General features: G+C 37.1%; 2 protein-coding genes across 2 annotated transcripts; both read right to left on the reverse strand.

The window, feature by feature from the left end:
* Positions 1-9,880: 9,880 nt before the first annotated feature.
* On the reverse strand, positions 9,881-10,578 carry LOC107480166 (uncharacterized). Its single transcript, XM_016100310.1, has 2 exons — positions 10,271-10,578; positions 9,881-10,205 (listed from the first exon to the last, which is right to left on the reverse strand). Exons 1-2 carry the CDS (start codon positions 10,576-10,578, stop codon positions 9,881-9,883), a joined length of 633 nt encoding a protein of 210 aa, XP_015955796.1.
* Positions 10,579-15,285: 4,707 nt separating this feature from the next.
* LOC107480201 (protein ATAF2) lies at positions 15,286-16,580 on the reverse strand. The gene is made up of 3 exons (XM_016100348.3): positions 16,349-16,580; positions 15,985-16,262; positions 15,286-15,900 (listed from the first exon to the last, which is right to left on the reverse strand). The coding sequence occupies exons 1-3, from the start codon at positions 16,506-16,508 to the stop codon at positions 15,556-15,558; spliced, it is 783 nt and encodes a 260-aa protein (XP_015955834.1). The 5' UTR covers positions 16,509-16,580; the 3' UTR covers positions 15,286-15,555.
* Positions 16,581-21,488: the final 4,908 nt, after the last annotated feature.

Here is a 21,488-nt window from a genome sequence, read left to right on the forward strand (position 1 = left end):
TTTTTTTATTTTTGTCTTATATTTAAATTAACATTAGTTAGTACTCTATATCTTTTCACTAAAAGTTTCTTGTAGGTTGAATTATATTATATGGTTAAGTACGATTTTGGTCTTTAGAGTTTAGGCCGAAAATTTTATTCGTTTCCAACCCTTTTTTTTGTATTTGAATTCGACCCTAAAGTTCAACTTGGTTTTAAAATCATCTTTCAGACCAAAATACCCTTCTCTAACAACCCTTCTCCAACAATCCTCACTAAAACACCCAGTTTCTCTTCTTTTTTTTATCATCCAAAATTTATGCTTTTGCTTTTATAGACACTAAAATAAATTTAAATAAAATTTTCATTAAGAAAATAAAGCATCATCAGCACCAGTAGTTTTCACAGTGTCAGTAACAACAATGAAAGTTTTAAAATAAAAGTAAGGAATAAACAAGAAACACCAACTACAGCAGCAACAAGACACAGCAAGGAAAAAATGTAATAAACAAGAAACAGAAATAGAAACCAGTACCAAGATGAGAGACCAACGATAGAAACAATTATGCATTTCAAATATAAAAAAATCAACAAAATAAAAAAATAGAATTGCAACCCTAATTTAGAAGTAAAATGGAGTAGAAGTGAAACGAGCAGAAGCATAAGCAGAAGGAAAAAACCGTAAAACGACAAAGATGTGAGCGACAAGTGGCGAGTGGTGAGGAGCAGAGGCGGGTAGCATGAAACAATGGGGAGCACACGAGTTGTAGTGGTGAGCGGCAAGGAGAAATGGTGAGTGAGTGAGGAGCAGCGAGGCAAAGCTCGCTGCAAACAGCAAGCTATATAAGTCGCCTACATGACTCTGACTCTACCGTCCGATCTGTTTGCATTGACGCCGTCTCCACCATGCCCGCTCGTAGATGTGCTAGCACAGGAGCAAAAAGGGCGATGGTGGTGCGCGACATCTCCCTCTTCCCCCCTCTCTCTCTCTGTAACACCCTAATTACCCTAAGCCTTACCTCGCTTCGTAAAGCAAAACTTAATCAAAGGTTACGACAATCCTAAGCTCATACATATAATATATGGAAAGATTTGATATAATCTAGAAGCCCGATGAAGGATATAGCTTAAAATAGGATTTGAAAAGCGCAGAGCTTACTCACGAAGCTACAAGCTTAATGTACAAGATATAGGTATATTTGATGAAGAGAAATTGTAGTTGCGTCGGTGTAGAATTTCACAAATGGATTCTCGTTGATAGTATAGTTCTAAACCAACAAATAACAATCCTCAATCAAAATTTGATTGTCACAAGTACAAACCCCAAATAAAAATTAACCAAAGTATTTAAACCTCGGGTCGTCTCACAAGGAATTGCAATAAAGTGGTCAATTATTGGCTATAAAGAAACGAGGGGTTTGATTTTATAATTGGCAAGAAAATTAAGTGACAAGAAAAGTAAATCAAGTAACTAGATAAAGCAAGTGATAAGAGAGACAATCATGGCAAGAATTGAGAATATAGGCTTTCCATCCAAGTCATTCAATCATAACAATGATTAACAAAAATTTATTTTATTACGTCATTCCCGACGATAGAAGAAGGTACAATATTATCTTCACACTCGAAGGAAGTCTAATAAGACTAGCTAATCTCAATCCAAAAGTCATAGTCAACTTACTAATTGAATTAGCAAAAGATTAGCGTCAATGGAAACAATATTAGCTAACAACTCTAGATCACCAACATAAGTTGGGTATTGATGACTCAAGATTACCTAATTACTCTTTCCAAGCAAAGAATGCTCAAAGATCTACTCTAAAGCCCAACCAAATATTTTGTCAAACACTTGGAAGGCATAAAAGGGACGCATAATAAATTGCAAGGAAAGATAAATTCTACAACTACCAATTTCAAGGGAATAACAATAACAACTCCAATCATCAATAAAAGAGGCATAAAACATAAAATTGCATTAAGGGAAATCTAAACCCAACATGAGTTCATCCATAAAAGAGACATAAAGGAGAAATTAACACTACAAATTATGAGAATGAAAGTGTAGAAGCAAGAAATTGTAAAGGGAACAAGATGAAACAATAGATTGAGACCTAGATCTAAGAGAATTTAACCTAATCCTAACCTAATTTTAGAGAGAAGAGGGAGCTTCTCTCTTTAGAAAACTAACTAAAAGCTCATCATAACTACACTAAGTTCTCCCCCTTGTCCAATCTTCAATTCTGCATGAAATAGCCTCTGGAATCAATTGGATTTGGGCCTGAGAAGCTCAGAAATCGCCCCTAGCGTTTTCACTTTAATGAGGTCATGTGCGAGCATCAACGCGTACGCATGGGTCACGCGTATACATCGCTTGGCATTTTGCTATCCACGTGTACGCGTAGTGCACGCGTGCGCGTCTGTTGCGCGTGCGCGTCGATTGGTGCACTCCAAATCCTTTATTTTCCATGAGTTCTCCACTTTGCATGATTTTCCCTTCACTCCTTTGATCCATTCCTAGCCTTTTCAACCTGAATTCACTAACAAACACATCAAGGCATCTAGTGGAATCAAAGGTGAATTAAAATTACCAATTTAAGGGCCTAAAAAGCATGCTTTTACACTTAATCACAAATCAAGGGAGAATTACAAAACCATGCTATTTCATTGATTAAATGTGGGAAAAGGTGATAAAATTCCCCAAAATAAGTATAAGATAAACCACAAAATTGGAGTTTATCAATAATATAAAAAAAGATAAGAGTATAATAATGTAATGATCTAGCCACGGCTCGCAGAGTTTAAGCCGACTAGCTATATACAAACCATACAGAAATCTGAAGTTTAAAAACAGTTTATACAAGTTTTTCTCTCAAAGATAAGCCTCTAGGCAAAAGTAAATACAAAATATGAGAGATAAATACAAAATAAGCAAAAAGACTCCAAAACAGATAGAGATCTTCCGCTTTGTCACCACCAAAGCAACTCGCCGAGGTGGGTTGCGACCTGCATCTAAAAAACAACAACAAAAATATGATATGAGAATTTGAGGTTCTCAGTATGGTAACAATGCCCAGTGAAGTAAGATATAAGACTCCAGGATACCAAAAGCAATCCTAGAACTTCATATCCATCACAAGATACAAGCTTAAGGCATCACTAAAATAGTAAAACATCAATTAAAACCACAACATAACTTAAAACCTTAACATAACTTAAGGGGAAATCTAACTTAAGGAATTTTCTAGTATAAAAGATCTTCGCTGTTCCACAACCTTCACCAACCTATCTTCTATGCGATCCCATCGCCGCCGCCTTCCAAACTTCCTCAATCCTAGTAGAAAGCACAATTATTTACAATGCAAGTAAAACACAAGGATAGGCATATATATCAAGAAATTCGAGTATACAATTAGACATGTTATACATTTAGGCAAGTAATTACAAGTCAGTAAAGTGATGCGTTTTCCTAGTGAATTTGCATCTAATTTGTTAAATTTAATAAAGAATTAATTATCTTTTAGCCAATATGGATGCTACTTTATGTCTTTTGCAATTTTGTTTATTTTAGGTAGCATTCGGTAGAATTTGATGGAGTTTCTGCAGCACAAGAATAAAAGGAGATGGCAGCAAGGAGCGACGCATACGCATGCCTGACGCGTGCGCGTGATTTGGAGATATCCATGGCGACGCGTGTGCGTGACTGAAGCGTACGCGTGAATTGAAGATTTGCACAGTGACACGTCCGCGTGACTTGTGAAAAAGACCATCGACGCGTACGCGTGACATGCACCACGTGCAGAAAACGTAGAAAAATGCTGGGGGCGATTTCTGGGCTTTTTTAACTCAGTTTTCAGCCCAGAAAACACAGATTAGAAGCTGCAGAATGGACAAAACATGTGGTCCCCACCCATCAACTGAAGACTTGTCAATTAAATTCAAATTTAAATTCAAATCTTATTTTTAGGAAAAGATATTATTTTAAATTTTGGATAATTAGATTTTAAATTTATTAGGATTAGTTATAAATAGGAATTTAGATGCCATCAGATTGGAGCTCTGTACATTTTGACAATCCTTATTTTCTCTCTGAACCCTGAGCAATTAATCCTCCATTGTTAAGGTTAGGAGCTCTGTCTATTTGTATGGATTGATTCGTTTGCTCTTTCTAATTTAATTCATGTTTTTCAATAATTGTTTTCGTTCTTTATTTTATGAATTTGGGTGGAACGGAAGTATGACCCATGTTCTGATTGAGTTCTTGTATAACTTGAAAAAGCTCTATACTTGAACAACAGCTTGAAAACATATTATCCTGAATTTCTAATTGTTTGTATTTAACGGGATACGTGACATATAATCCCTTTATTTTTGGATAATTAGGATTCTTGTGGCATATAAACTGGAATTTGATCATCACCTTCTAATTGGATTTAATTGACCAAGGAATTGGCAGTTAATGAATTTTAGAGGAGACTAGGAAGGTCTAAGGAATTAGGGTCTAGTCACATATAGTTTGCCATGAATTAAATCTTGCATGATTAAAATAGTTAGTAAGAAAAATCAATCTGGAAAATAGATAACTCTGAAGCCTTAACTGTTTCTCCAATATTTTATTTTCAACTTATTTATTTGCATGACTGTCTTCTGATATTTTCGAATTTAAACCTTTTGAATATCTCAAAACCCTTTTCTGCTTGCCTAACTAAGCCTATCACTCAATAACTGTTGCTTAATCCATCAATCCTCGTGAGATAGACCCTTACTCACGTAAGGTATTACTTGGTATGACCCGGTGCACTTGCCGATTAGTTTGTGGGTTATAAAATACCGCACCACAAAGTAAACAAATAGATAGAAGATGCACATGATGAATGCCTGTCCTATTGGCTGTGATATCACATTGTCGGTTCAACTGCCAACCCGATACATCTCCATGGAGATGTCGCCCTTCGGAATCATCATTGGGAACCCCCGAGATATGGTGCTCGGAACACCGTCCAGGATTTTGTGCCTGCACACTCTATTGATCCGAAGGGATGCAAGTGGGATACTCTTGCGATAGACCTCACATCTCAACGCAAGCGGAATGAACAACCGTTCTAACGTCGCCGCCGCTACCTCGACAGGCGGGATCCAACCGTTATCCCTGTCGGGCGCATAGCGTCTCAACACTTTGACTATAAAACAATAATTCAGTGGTTTTCAGAAAACATTTTCAGTATATCATGGATCCATCATTTCATTTTGAGTCCTCGAATCATCTCAACCATTGTCAATTCAACATTTCCATTCTGAACTCATTAGTTCGTCAATTTCACAATTCAGATATCATTCTTCATTCTCATCCCACCAGACTCATCCTCAGTACACTAGAAACCTTGGCCTCTATTCTCTAACTTTTCAAAATAATACCAATTTAAATCTTCTAGGACCTTCCCCATGTTTTGATATCTAAAGTTAAGCCAAAAAATCTTAAAATGGTGTTTTAGAAGTGTACAAGCTTGTTGGGAAGGTGAAATTGTTGAAAACAAGAAGTTAGTTTGAAAATTAGGGCATGTGCGTACACACAAGGGTGTGCGTGCGCACGCCCAAGGAGATTTTCAAAAAGTGTGCTAGCGCCCTCAACAGAATGCCCTTCCCAATATGTGCGTGTGCATAGGGCTGTCCCTGCGCACCGGTTGTAAAACTCCATTGGTTATGTGTGCGCACAGGGCGTGCTAGCGCCCTCATCAGAAGCCATGTCCCCATGTGTGCATGCGCACAAGGCTGTGCCTGTGCATAGGTTTTAAAATTCATGGGGTGTACGTGCGCACAAGGCTGTGCGTGCGCACACAAACCAGAAATCACAAAATTCTGCAACATTGCAGAATTTAAGATTTTGACACCAAACTTTTCACAATCATATATTTTTCTACCAAATTCGAATTTCCACAAAATTTAAACCATTTTAAAACTTATTCAATTTCCTTTCATTTGATATAAAATACATTGAATTTCAAGCATGGTAGTTCAAGATATGATTCATGGAAGTTCACCAAAATTTTCATTTTACCAAAAGTTCACAAAATCTCAATTTTCCACAATCTTTAACCAAATTCAAACCAAAGCCCTTCCAAACTTCAATGTACATTATAACTCACCCTTTATGTCACATTCCACCATTCATACCAAATTTTCCTTCACATTACTTCTTTCTCAACCATCAAACATCAAATATATAACACCATAATCAAACCTCCACCAACACATTCACCAATCATCATTCTATCACTATCAATCTTCATCATCAATTCTCATTCATGCTTTATATCAATAATCAACAATATGCATTCATTTAAATCCATCGTACATTGTACCTCAACGTCATTATTTAACAACATTAATAATATCAATTCATCATACATCATCAACCAACCAACATCACCAACCATATCAATCCAAACCTATCCTATGGGTCTCTAGCCTAAGTGTCCAGAAAATTGAAACTATACCTTGGCCGATTCCCGATATGCCAAAAACCCAAAAATTGAGTACAATTAAGCTTCCAACCACAAGCAAGCAACCAATCAACTCCAACAAGCATCAAATCAATTCCAAAGGCTTCCAAACTCACAATAATCAAGCTATAAACACACAAATCATAACTAATAAACCTAGGGCTCATCATAATTAAAATCTCATGAGTTAAAGCCCTCTTACCTTACCCAACAGTTTTGGAAGCCAAAATCCAATGCTAATCAAGCGTTAGAGTGTACCTAAACACTCAAAATCATAAACTTTTACTTAATCCAAAACCCAAAAACTCGAAATTCTTAGGGCAGGAAATTGGACAGAGAATCTCAAGAAACTTACCACAAGGCTTAGCTAGAAGTGACGGACTTGGCGAGAGATTCGTGTAGCCGCTGACGGCACGCGAATTAGCGCACCGTAACTCGAGATATCGCGAATGAAGTTGTAGGTGAATAGTGATTTTGGAAACCCTCACTCTCTTCTCACTTCAGTTGCTCCCCCTCTCTTGAACACATTTAATGAGCTGAAGGGTTCATTAATGGACCTATTTATATGTTGGGTTTGGGCCCAACTTGGGCGCGGTCCGACTCGTTAGCGTTTTTAGCCCGTTTGGCCTAACTTTGGGTCAAACTTTTAAAATTATCGCCCGCTTTTCGACTTCTAATATTTTTCTAAGGTTTTTTTTACTGTTTTCACTTTTTCTTGCAAAGTACCGGGCAGACTTGAACTGGTTTGCGGTTTTTCTCGATTTTTCGCCGAAAATACATTTTCTAACTCAGAAAAATCTACTGAGTCCAAAAATCATATTTAAATCCTCAAATTCTCATTCTAAATTTTTGAAACCTAATTTGGGCAATATTAATTATCTAATTAAACGGTTAATTAGTCACGATTCTTACATTCTCCCTAGCTAATAAGAAAATTTTTCCTCAAAATTTGGCTTACCCATCATCATCCTTAAACGTTCCCTCAACTTAAACCTACCTCTTACCATTCATCGTTTCTTTCCTCCATGTCAGCTCAATCCCTATTTTCATCTTTTATTCTTGTTTACAACTCCATATTTTAACTGAATTCAAGCCTATATCGTTCCTGTCCTTCTCACACTTAGCTCTCTTCAATCAACCTCAATACAACATTAGCATTTCAATTCAATGCTCTCTAAACCTATCTTTCAAATAAATCAGTTCCTATTTCAATCTAAGCCCAAAGTCATCATAATCAAATATCATAATTCTTACCTTTCAAACCCAACAATTGCACTCACGTGCTATCCAATTCCAAATTAGTCACCTACCCTCATTTTCACAACCTATCCTAAATCATTATAACCTTACAACCATAATCAAACTTAGTTTCTTAAGGATCCTTACTTACATTAACCTGCTAACTATTCAAGTATTCAACCCTAAGATATGTTTAGTCATCATCCTATGACCTCTACTCACAACTATCATGTACTATTGCATTCCACAAGCTTCCATTGCGCCACTCTGATTCTTAGCCACTAATTAACTAACTAATCCAAATATCCAATCAAGTCATGCATCATCCTAAGACTGATTCCTAACTTAGGGCCTTATAGCATCTCTATGCCTAATTCAAAGTCTCATCAAATTCTCAATCGTAAACAATTTCTCATAGCTCCAATTACAATGTTCATCAATTTCCGATCATTCAACATCTTCAAAGCCTAGCAACAGTTCTTCTACTAACTACAACTTCACTGCCATCCACTCATAACACACTCAATCATTTCAAACACCTAAAATATTCTATTCTTACTCATTTGACAAAATTCCAAGGTCCACAATTCCACCACACCATTTATTTCGCATCTAATTACCCAATTTATTTATAATTTCACCAATGTAAACAAGTTAACCTCCCTTAGCCCTACTAAACAACTAATGATTTCTACTTATCATAACTAAAATCAAATGTTAAACTCAGCCAAATATTCAAGCTTAAATTTATTCTCACTTATTTTTCTCTTTCTCTACTTACCTCTGCATTCGATAACTCACTATGTACCAACGTTATATTAACCACCCAATCTATGCGTATAAACCAATCAACATCTGAACGCACTCCAAGATTTCCTATAAAGCGTATCAATGGGCATCTTTGTGTGTCAACTCAGTCATCGTTAACGCCATTTGCAAAATTCGAAGCTTCACAACTCCTCGTAAGGTCACACGCTCACTGGTTTCATTTTTCGTGTTCATGAGTTGTATCCTAGGAAACTAAAATATTGATGGTTGTGTCTAAGAATTGCATGTGATGTCGAAATGAGCTCAAGCTATCCAAAGGAATATCAAGCTTGAAAGAAAGCAAACAATTTTGAATGGTATTCATAAGAAATTTGAAAAGATACATTATGTTGTGATCAGACAAGGTTGTAGAAAATAAGAAAGTGCACTAAAAGAAAATTAGAGTGCACCTCAAGAAAGGGATTCCAAATTACGAATCCTTAGAAGAAACAATAAGGCACATCGAATCATAATATGTTTCTGCTGATAAGTTATCTTAACAGTAATCTCCCTCACACTTGATTGGGTCAAAACGGATTTAGGCTCATGTCAAGGAATACAAGGTTCGCGAGGATATGCGCAAGCAAGGAATAGGATTTAGCAAGGCTCAGTTTATTCACCGAAAGGGATTCCGAAATAAAGATCTCTAATACAATTTACAAGGGAAAGATAGGTCGATTCGCAAGGATGTATTGGTGCCTTCACTCGTATAAGACTTCACACCGTCATTAAGATCACCATGGTTCCGTAGCGTTACTCTAACTCTTTAGTTTTTAAGAATTGGATTATTTGCTCACACCAACAAAAAAATGTTCCTAAGTTCTATCAGTTCTGGCGGCAATAATTTACGCGATACAAGTGAGCTTGGTCCTAAAATTAATACTAAGTTTGACACCTTTAGTCTCTAACCCCCATCCTTATTATTATAAGCTATAAATAAACGGATTGTCTCAATATTGCACAATACGGTTAAAGCTTTATAACCAGTTATACACCTACTTCTTATCTCAGGCTCCCACATATGGCGTTTAGAGTGAATACACGGCTTTACTGTTGGTTCTGACTCGCATCCTGGTTTTTCCTACGACGGCAATCCCTGGCAATATGTCCAAACACCCCACAAGTATAGCATCGACCATCTCCTTTCGCCAGGTGAAACTGGGCATTGTTGTTTCTTCGGAAGTTTCCTTGACCATAAGAATGATGAGTGGCATGTCCGCCCCTTTTGAAGATCTGGCCTCTTGGGGGAAAATACTTTCCACAACCTCTGCTATTGTTACCCCCACGAGTATCTCCCGTCAAAGTCATCTTCTCAATGCAATCCTCCACGAATCTTGCCTCGTTCACCAATTTCGAAAATCACTTAATCTCAAATAGTGCCACAACGCGCATGATATCTTCCCTCAGCCCTACTTGATACTTTTTACACTTCCAACCCTCATAGGACTCAGGGGCTCCTTGACATACCCTTGAGAACCTACAGAGCTCCTTGAACTTACTCATATACTCGGCCACAAGCATTGAACCTTGCTTCAACTGCATAAGCTCTAACTCTCTGGCCTCCCTCACTGACTCAGGAAAATACTTCTTATAGTAAATAGTCTGAAAATCTCCCATGGAATATCCATATTCTGTAGTTGCAGGAATCGACACTCTTCTTGCCACCAATGCTGAGCTTCTCCCACTAATTGATAAGCCGCATATTTCACGAACTGATTATTTGGGACATGTTGAGTCTGTAACGCATACTCCACAGCTTTAAACCAGTTGTCTGCTTCAATAGGGTTTGTCGATCCATTGAAAATTGGTGGGTCAACTTTCAGAAATGCAGCTAGAGTTCTCGGAACACCAACTAAGCTGTCCTCAGCACCTTCTTCTTTTTCGCTTCCTACTGATTGCCTTATCCGCCAAAAAGCATGAGCAGCAATAGCAGTGCCTGCTTGAATCGTGTTAGACAAGTTAGTCATCGCCACCACGAGTTCAGCGTGATTGTATGTCGACGGTTTACTCTCATTCTCTCTTCGAGTACGAGTACGATCTCGTCCACAAGTAGCCATTCAGGGTCATGTCTACACCAAACAATCGATATCAAGGTGATCAGTCTCAATATCAAAATCCTAGTGCTTTAATTATCCTAAAAAGGAACTCACAAACAAGCATGCTATGAAATATCAAGAAGATAACCTAAATAGCATGAAAGAAAAATGACCCAGAGTATGTAATGAAGCATAATCGGTCCATCCCTCAGGCTCACGAGGATGAACCGCAAGCTCACACATATAATATATGAAAAGATTTGATATAATCTAGAAGCCCGATGAAGGATATAGCTCAAAACAGGATTTGAAAAGCGCAGAGCGTACTTACGAAGCTACAAGCTTAATGTACAAGATATAGGTATAATATAACAAAAGATAAAAGTATAATAATGTAATGATCTAGCCACGACTCGCGGAGTTTAAGCCGGCTAGCTATATACAGACCATACAAAAATTTGAAGTTTAAAAACAGCTTATACAAGTTTATCTCTCAAAGATAAGCCTCTAGGCAAAAGTAAATACAAAAGATGAGAGATAAATACAAAATAAGCAAAAAGACTCCAAAACAGATAGAGATCCTCCGCTCTGTCACCACCAAAGCAACCTACCGAGGTTGCGACTTGCATATGAAAAACAACAACAAAAATATGGTATGAGAACCGGAGGTTCTCAGTATGGTAACAGTGCCCAGTGATGTAAGATATAAGACTTCGGAACGCCAAAGGTAATCCTATAACTTCATATCCATCACAAGATTTAAGCTTAAGGCATCACTAAAATAGTAAAACATCAATTAAAACCATAACATAACTTAAAACCTTAACATAACTTAAAATCTTAACATAATTTATGGGGCAATCTAACTTAAGGAATTTTCTAGTCTAACAGATCTTCGCTGTCCCACAGCCTTCACCAACCTACCCTCCATGCGATCCCATCGCCGCCGCCTTCCGAACCTCCTTAATCCCAGTAGAAAGCACAATTATTTACAATGCAAGTAAAACAAAAGTATAGGCATATATATCAAGAAATTCAAGTATACAATTAGACATGTTATACAATTAGGCAAGCAATTATAAGTCAACAAAGCAAACAAACAGACAGAAGATGCACATGATGAATGCCTGTCCTATTGGCCGTGATATCACATTGTTGGTTCAACTGCCAACCCGACACATCTCCATGGAGATGTCGCCCTTCGGAATTATCATTGGGAACCCCCGAGATATGGTGCTCGGAACACCGTCCAGGATTTTGTGCCTGCACACTCTATTGATCTGAAGGGGTGTGAGCGGGATACTCGTGTGATAGACCTCACATCTCAACGCAAGCGGGACGAACCACCGCCCTTACGCTGCCGCCGCTACCTCGACAGGAGGGATCCAACCGCCGTCCCTGCTGGGCGCATAGCGTCTCAACACATTTAGTATAAAACAATAATTTAGTGGTTTTCAGAAAACATTTTCAGTATATCATAGATCCATCATTTCATTCCGAGTCCTTGACTCATCTCAACCACTATCAATTCAACATTTCTATTCTGAATTCATTAGTTCATCAATTTCTCAATTCAGATATCATTCTTCATTCTCATCCCACCAGGTCCATCCTCAGTACACCAGAAATCTAGGCCTCTATTCTCTAACTTTTCAAAATAATACCAATTTAAATCTTCTAGGACCTTCCCCATGTTTTGATACTCAAATTTAAGCAAAAAAATCTTAAAATGGTGTTTCAGAAGTGTACAAGTTTGTTGGGAATGTGAAATAATTGAAAACAAGAAGTTAGTTTGAAAAACAGGGCATGTGCGTACGCACAGGGGTGTGCGTGCGCACGTCCAAGGAGATTTTCAAAAAGCGTGCATACGCATAGAGATGTGTGTGCGCACAAGGTGTGCTAGCGCCGTCAACAGAATGCCCTTCTTAACGTGTGCATGCGCACAGGGCTGTGCGAGCGCACAGGTTGTAAAACTCCATTGGTTATGTGTGCGCACAGGGCGTGTTAGCGCCCTCATCAGAAGCCATGTCCCCGTGTGTGCGTGCGCACAGGTTTTAAAATTCACGGGGTGTGCATGCGTACAAGGCTGTGCATGCGCACATAAACCAGAAATCACAAAATTCTGTAACATTGCAGAATTTCAGATTTTGACACCAAAATTTTCACAATCATATCTTTTTCTACCATATTCGAATTTCCACAAAATTTAAACTGATTTAAAGCTTATTCAATTTTCTTTCATTTGATATAAAATACATTGAATTTCAAGCATGGTAGTTCAAGATATGATTCATGGAAGTTCACCAAAATTTCCATTTTACCAAAAGTTCACAAAATCTCAATTTTCCACAATCCTCAACCAAATTCAAACCAAAGCCCTTCCAAACTCTAATGTACATTATAACTCACCCTTTATGTCACATTCCACCATTCATACCAAATTTTCCTTCACATTACTTCATTCTCAACCATCAAACATCAAATATATAACACTATAATCAAACCTCAACCAACACATTCACTAATCATCATTCTATCACCATCAATCTTCATCATCAATTCTCATTCATGCTTTATATCAACAATCAACAATATACATTCATTCAAATCCATCATACATTATACCTCAACCTCATTATTTAACAACATTAATAATATCAATTCATCATACATCATCAACCAACCAACATCAACAGCCATATCAATCCAAACCTATCCTATAGGTCTCTAATCTAAGTGTCCAGAAATATTATATACTACATAGAGGAAATCGAAACCAAACATTGACTGATTTCCAATATGCCAAAAACCCAAAAATTGAGTGCAATTAAGCTTCCAACCACAAGCAACCCACCAATCAACTCCAACAAGCATCAAATCAATTCCATAGGCTTCCAAACTCACAATAATCAAGCTATAAACACACAAATCATAACTAATCAACCTAGAGCTCATCATAATTAAAATTTCACAAGAGTTCAAGACCTCTTACCTTACCCAACAGTTTTGGAAGTCAAAATCCAATGCTAATCAAGGGTTAGAGTGTACCTAAACACTCAAAATCATAAAATTTTACTTAATCCAAAATCCAAAAACTCGAAATTCTTAGGGTTGGAAACTGGACAAGAATCTCGAGAAACTTATCACAAGGCTTAGCTGGAAGTGACGGGCTCGACAAGAGTTTTGGGTAGCCACTGACGGCACGCAAATCGGAACACTGTAGCTCGAGATATGGCGAATTGAAGTTGTAGGTGAATAGTGATTTTTGGAAACCCTCACTCTCTTCTCACTTCAGCTGCTCCCCCTCTCTTGAATGTGTTTAATGAGTTGAAGGGTTCGTTAATGGACCTATTTATATGTTGGACTTTGGCCCAACTTGAGCTCGGTCCAACCCGTTAGCTTTTTTAGCCCGTTTGACCCAACTTTGGGCCAAACTTTTAAAATTAATGTCCGGTATTTTACTTTTAATATTTTTCTAAGGTTTTTGTCTGTTTTCACTTTTTCTCGCACATTACCGGGCAGACTTGAATCGGTTCGACCGCCGATTTGCAGTTTTTCGTCGAAAATACATTTTCTGACTCAGAAAAATCCACTGAGTCCAAAAATCATATTTAAATCCTCAAATTCTCATTCTAAATTTTCAGAACCTAATTTGGGCAATATTAATTATCTAATTACTCTTAGAGACCAAAATCATACTTATATTGTTTTATACTTTTAATTTTTTATGAAAATTTTCTAAAATTATTTTCTATTAATATAAGAGATATTTCTACTCTCTCTCTCTCCCTCTCTCTCTCCAATGACTATTTCAACCTAAATCATAGAAACCAAAATCATACTTATATTGTTTTATACTTTTAATTTTTTATAGAAATTTTCTAATATTATTTTCTATTAATATAAGAGATATTTCTAAAAAAATGAATACATATGGGATAAATGGAATGAAAAATATGCTTCTAAAATATGGACCAAAGTAGCCGCTAGATCAGTCTAATTGAGAGTAAAACTTCTTGTGAGTTCTTTGTAACAAAAAAATTAAAAGAATTGATAAAAAAAAGCAAACTAATCGTACAGGTTTTAGTATTTATTGGTTTAAAATAATAAAATTATCATTTTTGTCAAAATTTGAGTAACGCTAAATTTTAAATTCTAATAGTATAAAAATATAAAAAAATTACGTATTATTATTTTTATATGAAGTTGATAGCTTATAATCGTTAAATGATTTTTGACTAAATTATCATCAAATATCATCTCACATGAATTGTATGTAAATTTTTGCGGTATAAAAAAAAATATTGATCTAAAATATTAACTAATTGATAAAAAAAACCCTCTTAATATTTCTCAATATTATATTTGGTTTAACTTCAATTGAACTTTTGCATTGTTAACTTCTAAACGTAGTGGTTCGATGAGTTGGACAACTGGGTTTTTAGAACCTGAATAAGAAGGAATGGAATTGAAATGTACTTAATAGGATGGACTGGACAAGGGTTATTGCTCATAGGAATGGGAGGTGCATTTCTTGCACATTGTTTCATACGTTGCATGTTTGCTAAATCAAAATCTTTCTTCAACGTTAGAAACTTTTCCTTGTGTACGTGTTGCTCGTGCTCGCTTTGCCACCATTTCCTTTTACATCAATAATCTAGTACTGAGTTATAGAATCGATTAACCAAAGTTGTTTTTATTTTAAAAAAAATTAAAGAAAAACAGACATGAATAAACGAAATCATTCCTTGAATATGTTGAATTAAATAATAACATATATTTTAAAAAATGGTAGGAAGAATTTTCCACAGGAGTAGATGCTTAACACTCCAACAATGGTAACATGAAAACAAACTAGGTGGCATTGGTGAGATTATTTTTCTTATTTATTTTTACATATATGATCTCATCGTCCTTGGTTCCCGAGTTAAATCCAAATGAGTCATGGTGGCTAAACTAAACAATCTTAGTTTTTCTTGTTGTGTTGGAAAGAATGAATTAAAATGTGATGAACGTGTCCTGATGCCAAGGAGAGAGCTGGGGGGCAAAAGGGTCATCTCCAGCCGATGAGAAATCAACGAAACTGCCTAACTGGAAATCAAAGACTTGGTCAAGCAGGTCATTCCACTTTGGCTCGCTCTGCACCTCCCTACTCTCCCACGTCACATCCGCCGATACCACCGAATCCGACGACGTATCCATATGCAATCGCTCCTTCACCTCCGGCTTCCTCTCATTCTCCTCCGACGAAGATGCTGATTTGTGATCCGCCGCCCCAAGATGGTTGTATTTCTCAATCTTTCCTTTCTTGTTGTAAATTCGGCATAGCACCCAATCATCAAGCTGCAATAATTCCCAATCATTATATTTTTTACCAAATTTAAAATGTTGTGAGATTGAAATTAAGGTGCATAGAGCACGACATACCCTTAAGTTATTTTTCTTGTTGCCTGCGGATCTGTCAACATTAGCGAGTCTATATTCATGCATGATCCAATTGGTTTTCACTCCTTTGGGGGCTTTGCCAGCGTAAAACACCAGTGCCTTCTTGATGGCCAGGGCCTTGGGCTTTCCAATGGGCTTATCGGCACCTGTGGCCTTCCAGTACCCTGTACCCGCAGCCCGGTTTGGGCGTGATCCGTTCGGATATTTGCGGTCCCTGGGAGAGAAGAAATACCACTCTTTCTCGCCGTATAGAGCCATCTCTGTACATTTATTTAGATAGAAAAAGAATTCAGTACTTATTTTTTGTTTTTGTCTTTGTTTCCCCTTGAGAAATAAAGTAGTGTACCTGGAAGGTGCCATGGATCAAACTTGTACAAATCGATCTCCTTGATGATAGGAACAGCAATTGACTGTGAAGCACATTTCTTGCACAAGTAGTGATTCACAAGCTCCTCATCAGTGGGGTGGAACCTGAATCCAGGTGGTAATTCCAATTCACTCTTCATTGCGGCCTCTTCCTTTCTTTTTTTCTTCTTGTTTGCGACTTAGAACTTAGAAGTTGGAACGTGAGAGAGAGGCTTGGAGAAGCTGAGGTCTATATAGGGAGGGTTAATTAAATTGACACGTGTGCATTTGGCACTTGGAACTTGCAACTTGGAAGCAGGGATAGTGATTCTGTCACTGCTTAGATCAGCAAAAGAAAAGGGTTAAGTCAAGTTGACTGTAAATCATGTGGATTCTGGGTGCTCTCCAACCTGCACCCTTCTCCTAACCAGTCATGTCACGCCGCCTGTACTATAACATTTGACTCTTCAAAATACACAAAATTGAAATGGAGATTGAAGATTGAACTCATTACTTGTATTGTATTGTAGTGTAGTGTTGCGGCAGCGGTCACTTATTACAGGGGTTAGCCATGTCACCTTGTTGAATTTCCTTCTATATTGCCCAAAATGATTCAATCCTGTTCCCTCCATGTCTCCACCTAATTTCTTTTTGTTTTTGTCCCTCCCTCAAAGAAATAATATTCCTCCTCTTATGATTATTTATTTATATTGCCAAAGTCCCTCTTCTTCAACCTTCACTATTATTAATGGTTTGACCATTGTCCATTACTTATGTATGTGGTGGTGTCTTCAACTAGCCAATACCGCTATACTTTTAATTAGGTAATATGATTTACAATAAAATATTAAACTAAGGAATTGATATTAAGGGTATTTTTAAGTTTTTAAGAATTAATATTAATTTTTAACTCTTCCTACAAATTTCCTCTGTATTAAAAGCTTTTAATAGCATAGGAATTACTTGGTCAAAGACATTGGACATATTAAAGCTCACACTAATAAAAGGTTAAGCGTGCATGCCATATCTTTGGTATATTCTTAGCCGCGAACTTTATGACGCGAGAACATTCTTAACCTATATACTAGTGCGTGTGATTAGAAAAAGAAAATTGATCCACAAACAGTAGTAACATCAACATGCATGATGCATGGATCTGCAAAACCTAAGTTCATGTGGTGTGACGTGATGTGTGACTTAGCAGTATGGACAAGGACATTGGTCTTGGGAGGAAGCTGCCTGGATGTTACCTTAAGGATTGTTTCTCTAAGCTAGGCCTTTGGGCAAACATTTTGGGTGGGTCCAACAACGGTTGAGGTAAGACATGACATTTCTTCCCCTTGGTTTGAATTCAATTAACAAATCCTGTATTTTATCCATCTATGGTCAAGGATACTGTCATTATTTTCCTTTTCCAATTGGCCCACCTTGTATCAAATTATCTCTGAAACTCCTTTGACTTGCACGAATTGAAAGTTTTTTACTAGAATAATTTATTATTTTGAAATAATTTTGTCAAGCAATATTACCTTATAATATATAATTAGTCTCCGTAAGTACGTGCGTTAGTGATCAAGATTCAAGTGTGAAGTATGAACACTCATTACATATAGGAATTTTAGGTAACAAACTATTTATATTGACTTAAAAATAGATAACAAACGCTCATGCTAGAATCTGTCTGCTTATTATGAATGATCTTGAAAGGATTCCATATCCATCTCCCTCGGTCTTTGAATTTTGTGTTTCTTGATACTAGTAGTATAATATGGCAACTACCTCTATGCTTGGCCACCAAGTTAACTACTACTAGCTAGTACCGTTGAGTTCTGCTCCATATATATTATTATAATTCTAGCCGCCGTATTAGTAAATGGCCTAATACATAAATTATTGTTTTATTTTAGAAAGAAATACAGTTTAATGAACGTGGTTAAGAAATGTCATGTCAAGTGTGAATCTTTTTGAACTAGAAGAGAGAACCAATAGGTCGGAGAGAAATGAACATTTTGTTGCTTAGTTAAAATGGCACCTTCGGGGAAGGTTCTCCACCAATCGCACTAGCTGCCATCATTGACTTCGGTTCCCTGTGTCAAATTGGGGACCCACGTATGACAAGTTTCGCCCCTTGTTTATGGGTCTCATCTTTTCTTTTTTTATTTGATCTTCTAAATGGGTCGGGGTCCTAACAGCCTCTAGACTTTTGAGTTGGTCCATATGTTTACATATTTCAGCAAATGCTTGTTTACGTTTATTTGATATTTCTAACCAATAGATTTTTTATTTAACACTTCTGTACAAAAAGCACTTATAAGGATTCACTTAGGCCCAACTAAAACTAAAATATTCACTTGGAACCCAATAAAAAGGGGCCAATGAGCCATAGCTCACACGGCATTTCGCCCCCTCCCCACCTCAAAGGTCTCGGGTTCGAGTCCTATCAGCTGCATCCGAAGAGAAAAAAATTGGTAAGTATGTGAGGAGTGTGTGGGTGTGTATTGTGTACCTAGGATTGGGGGTTGTCCAATCCGTTGGGGTACCTAGGATTGGGGGTTGTCCAATCCACCGACCAAAAAAAAAAAAAGGAACCCAATAAAAAGGGGAGATTTGTTTATAAAATGAAAAATAGGATTACAGACTATATGCTGACTGAAAAAACTAGACAACATTTTATTCTTTAAATTCGCAATGCATCTCTGCAATAGTAACTGTTGTAAGGGTTATCTGTAACTGGGTTGTTTTTTGGCTTGAACACAAGGTCTAGATATTTTTGGGGCAGGTACCACAATGTCATTATCTAAGTTCCTCGTGAGTAGGGGTGAAAAAAAGTCAGACAGCTTGCTAGGGGTCTGCAGTCTGGCCTGTGTTTAGCTTGGCCTGATCTGACCTGTTATAAAATAGACATAGGTTCGATTACTTATAAAAACTTTAATATGTTAATAGACCAGAACTAAGCTCACTAATTAGTCTTATTGGCTTGTCAGGCCTGTCTGGGTCTGTTAACACATAATTACATATATAAATTAATGTTTTTATTTTTATAAAAAAATTATCAAGCTTCTTAACAGGCTTTAGGCTAGACCAAGCTGAATAACAGACCGGGTTTAGTACTTTAAAAAAAGCCTATAGCACGTTCTAGGCCAGACTCAGGCCAATTAACTAGATGACAGGCCCGGCCTGTTAAGAGTAAAGTCTCGCCTAACCTGGCCTGTTTTCACCTCCCTACTTGTGAGGAGGTGGAGGAGATACCTGCAAGAAACTTCAATACTTAAGTTAGTAAGAGATTTAAGCAAGTTTTTAGTAGATTGGATTCGAAGTATACCTGAGAGTGTCAAGGTATTTATAATTGTAGATGTAAAGTCAATAACTACCTTTCGAGTAGTCCCACTTTTAGTAGTGGGTTGGTTACTCTCTTTTGGTAGGGAGGTTGTTGAGATCTCCTTTCTAGATGAAAAGGAAAGATTGTAGGAGTTAGTTACTAATTCAGACAAGTAGAACTATGATAACATCGTTGCGTCCGACGTCGATGAGGTCGGGTAGGTGTCGATCCAACCAATATCTACTGATTGGGCTTTACTTATTTTGGACTTGGCTAAGTTTTGGGCCAAAATTTTTGAAATTTCTTACCACGATAGTTAGGTAGAAATGAAGAAGAAGTCGAGACGAATGCGTAAGTGCAAACGGGTCGTCGATTGGAGCTACGGTTTGTGAATTATGTGGATTTGAAAGTTTAAATGAATGGTGAAGCCAGGCCATGGTTCCTCTCTCTCTCTCTCTCTCTCTCTCTCTCTCGCTCTCTCTCTCTCTCTCTCGCTCTCTCTCTCTCTCTCTTTCACTATCACATTTTGGTTTGTGAATCTGTATGTAAGTTCTTCTTCTTTCATGGACTAGTCATTGCAACGTCTTTGCTGGTCGCAGTCGCTATGAGCCCGTCGCCATAGCACGTCGCTGTCGCAGCTTCTTAAATTTTTGTCCGTTGGCCCTATCTTGAGCCAAAATTTTTTAAAATGAGTGTCCAAATTTTTATTCTAAATATACTTCTCATCATTTTTACAGTTTTAGTTCTCTCACACGCAATGTCGAACATATTTAAGCCAGTACTGTTAAATTTTAACTCCAGTACGCGTTTTTTCACAATTAATTATATTTTTGCGCTTTAATTTTTTTTCTAAGCTAAATTTTCACCAGTAAATTTTCAAATTATAAATTTTTTATTTTTAATCTTTTTTTCCCATAATTAATTAATTAATTAATTATTTATTTATTATTTAGTTGAGTTTTACATATTATCCCTTGGGCGTCCTTTTTTGTAAAGGTGATGATGGGAAAGTCAAGCATCTCAGTTTCGTCACCAATCTGGTAGACTTTTTTTAAATGTCTCTTACAGGAGAATTTTGTCACTCCTCCTCCTGCAAATCTCCCAGCAATCATGTGGATATGCCTCTTAGGACTTCGTGGTGGTCAGTCACGACGAGCTTTGTCTTTTTCATTTTTTTTTGCCTTGATCATTTGACCTGTTTGCCAAGTACATATCCAACCGACTTTTTCTAGCCAATTTCTCAATCACTTTTTTAACCCTAACCCTAACCCTAAATGCTAATCCTAATCTTACCTCTAAGTCTAACTCTAACCCTAATCCTAACTCCAACCCTAACCTTAACCCTAACCATAAATAATAACCCTAACCCTAACTCTAACCCTAACGCTAAATACTAACCCAAATCATAACCCTAAAGGCTAACCCTAACCCGAAATGCTAACTCTAACCTTAACCTTATCCCTAACTCTAACCCTAATCGTAACCTTAAACCTAACCCTAACTATAACCCTAACCCTAAATGTTAACCCTAACCCTAACCATAACCCTAAATGCTAACCATAACCCTAACCCTAAATGATACCCTTAATCCTAACCCTAACTCTAACCCTAACTGTAACCCTAACCCTAACTCTAAATGCTAACCCTAACCTTAATCCTAACCCTAAATGCTAACCCTAATCCTAATCCTAACCCTTATCCTAACCCTAACCCTAACACTTACTCTAACCCTAAATGTTAACCCTAAACCTAACCCTAACCCTAAATGCTAATTCTAACCCTAATCCTAATCCTAAATGCTAACACTAACACTAACCCTAAT

Source organism: Arachis duranensis, chromosome 3 (assembly GCF_000817695.3).
Source record: "Arachis duranensis cultivar V14167 chromosome 3, aradu.V14167.gnm2.J7QH, whole genome shotgun sequence".
NCBI lineage: Eukaryota > Viridiplantae > Streptophyta > Magnoliopsida > Fabales > Fabaceae > Arachis > Arachis duranensis.

Excerpts from the sequence above, each read along its gene's own strand:
- LOC107480166 (XM_016100310.1), bottom strand. The coding sequence starts at position 10,578 with ATGGCTACTTGTGGACGAGATCGTACTCGTACTCGAAGAGAGAATGAG. Across the intron at positions 10,206-10,270 it reads AACTGGTTTAAAGCTGTGGA|TGGGAGAAGCTCAGCATTGG; the intron begins GTATGCGTTACA and ends CTTATCAATTAG.
- LOC107480201 (XM_016100348.3), bottom strand. The coding sequence starts at position 16,508 with ATGAAGAGTGAATTGGAATTACCACCTGGATTCAGGTTCCACCCCACT. Across the intron at positions 16,263-16,348 it reads TGATCCATGGCACCTTCCAG|AGATGGCTCTATACGGCGAG; the intron begins GTACACTACTTT and ends ATAAATGTACAG. Across the intron at positions 15,901-15,984 it reads ACAAGAAAAATAACTTAAGG|CTTGATGATTGGGTGCTATG; the intron begins GTATGTCGTGCT and ends GAATTATTGCAG.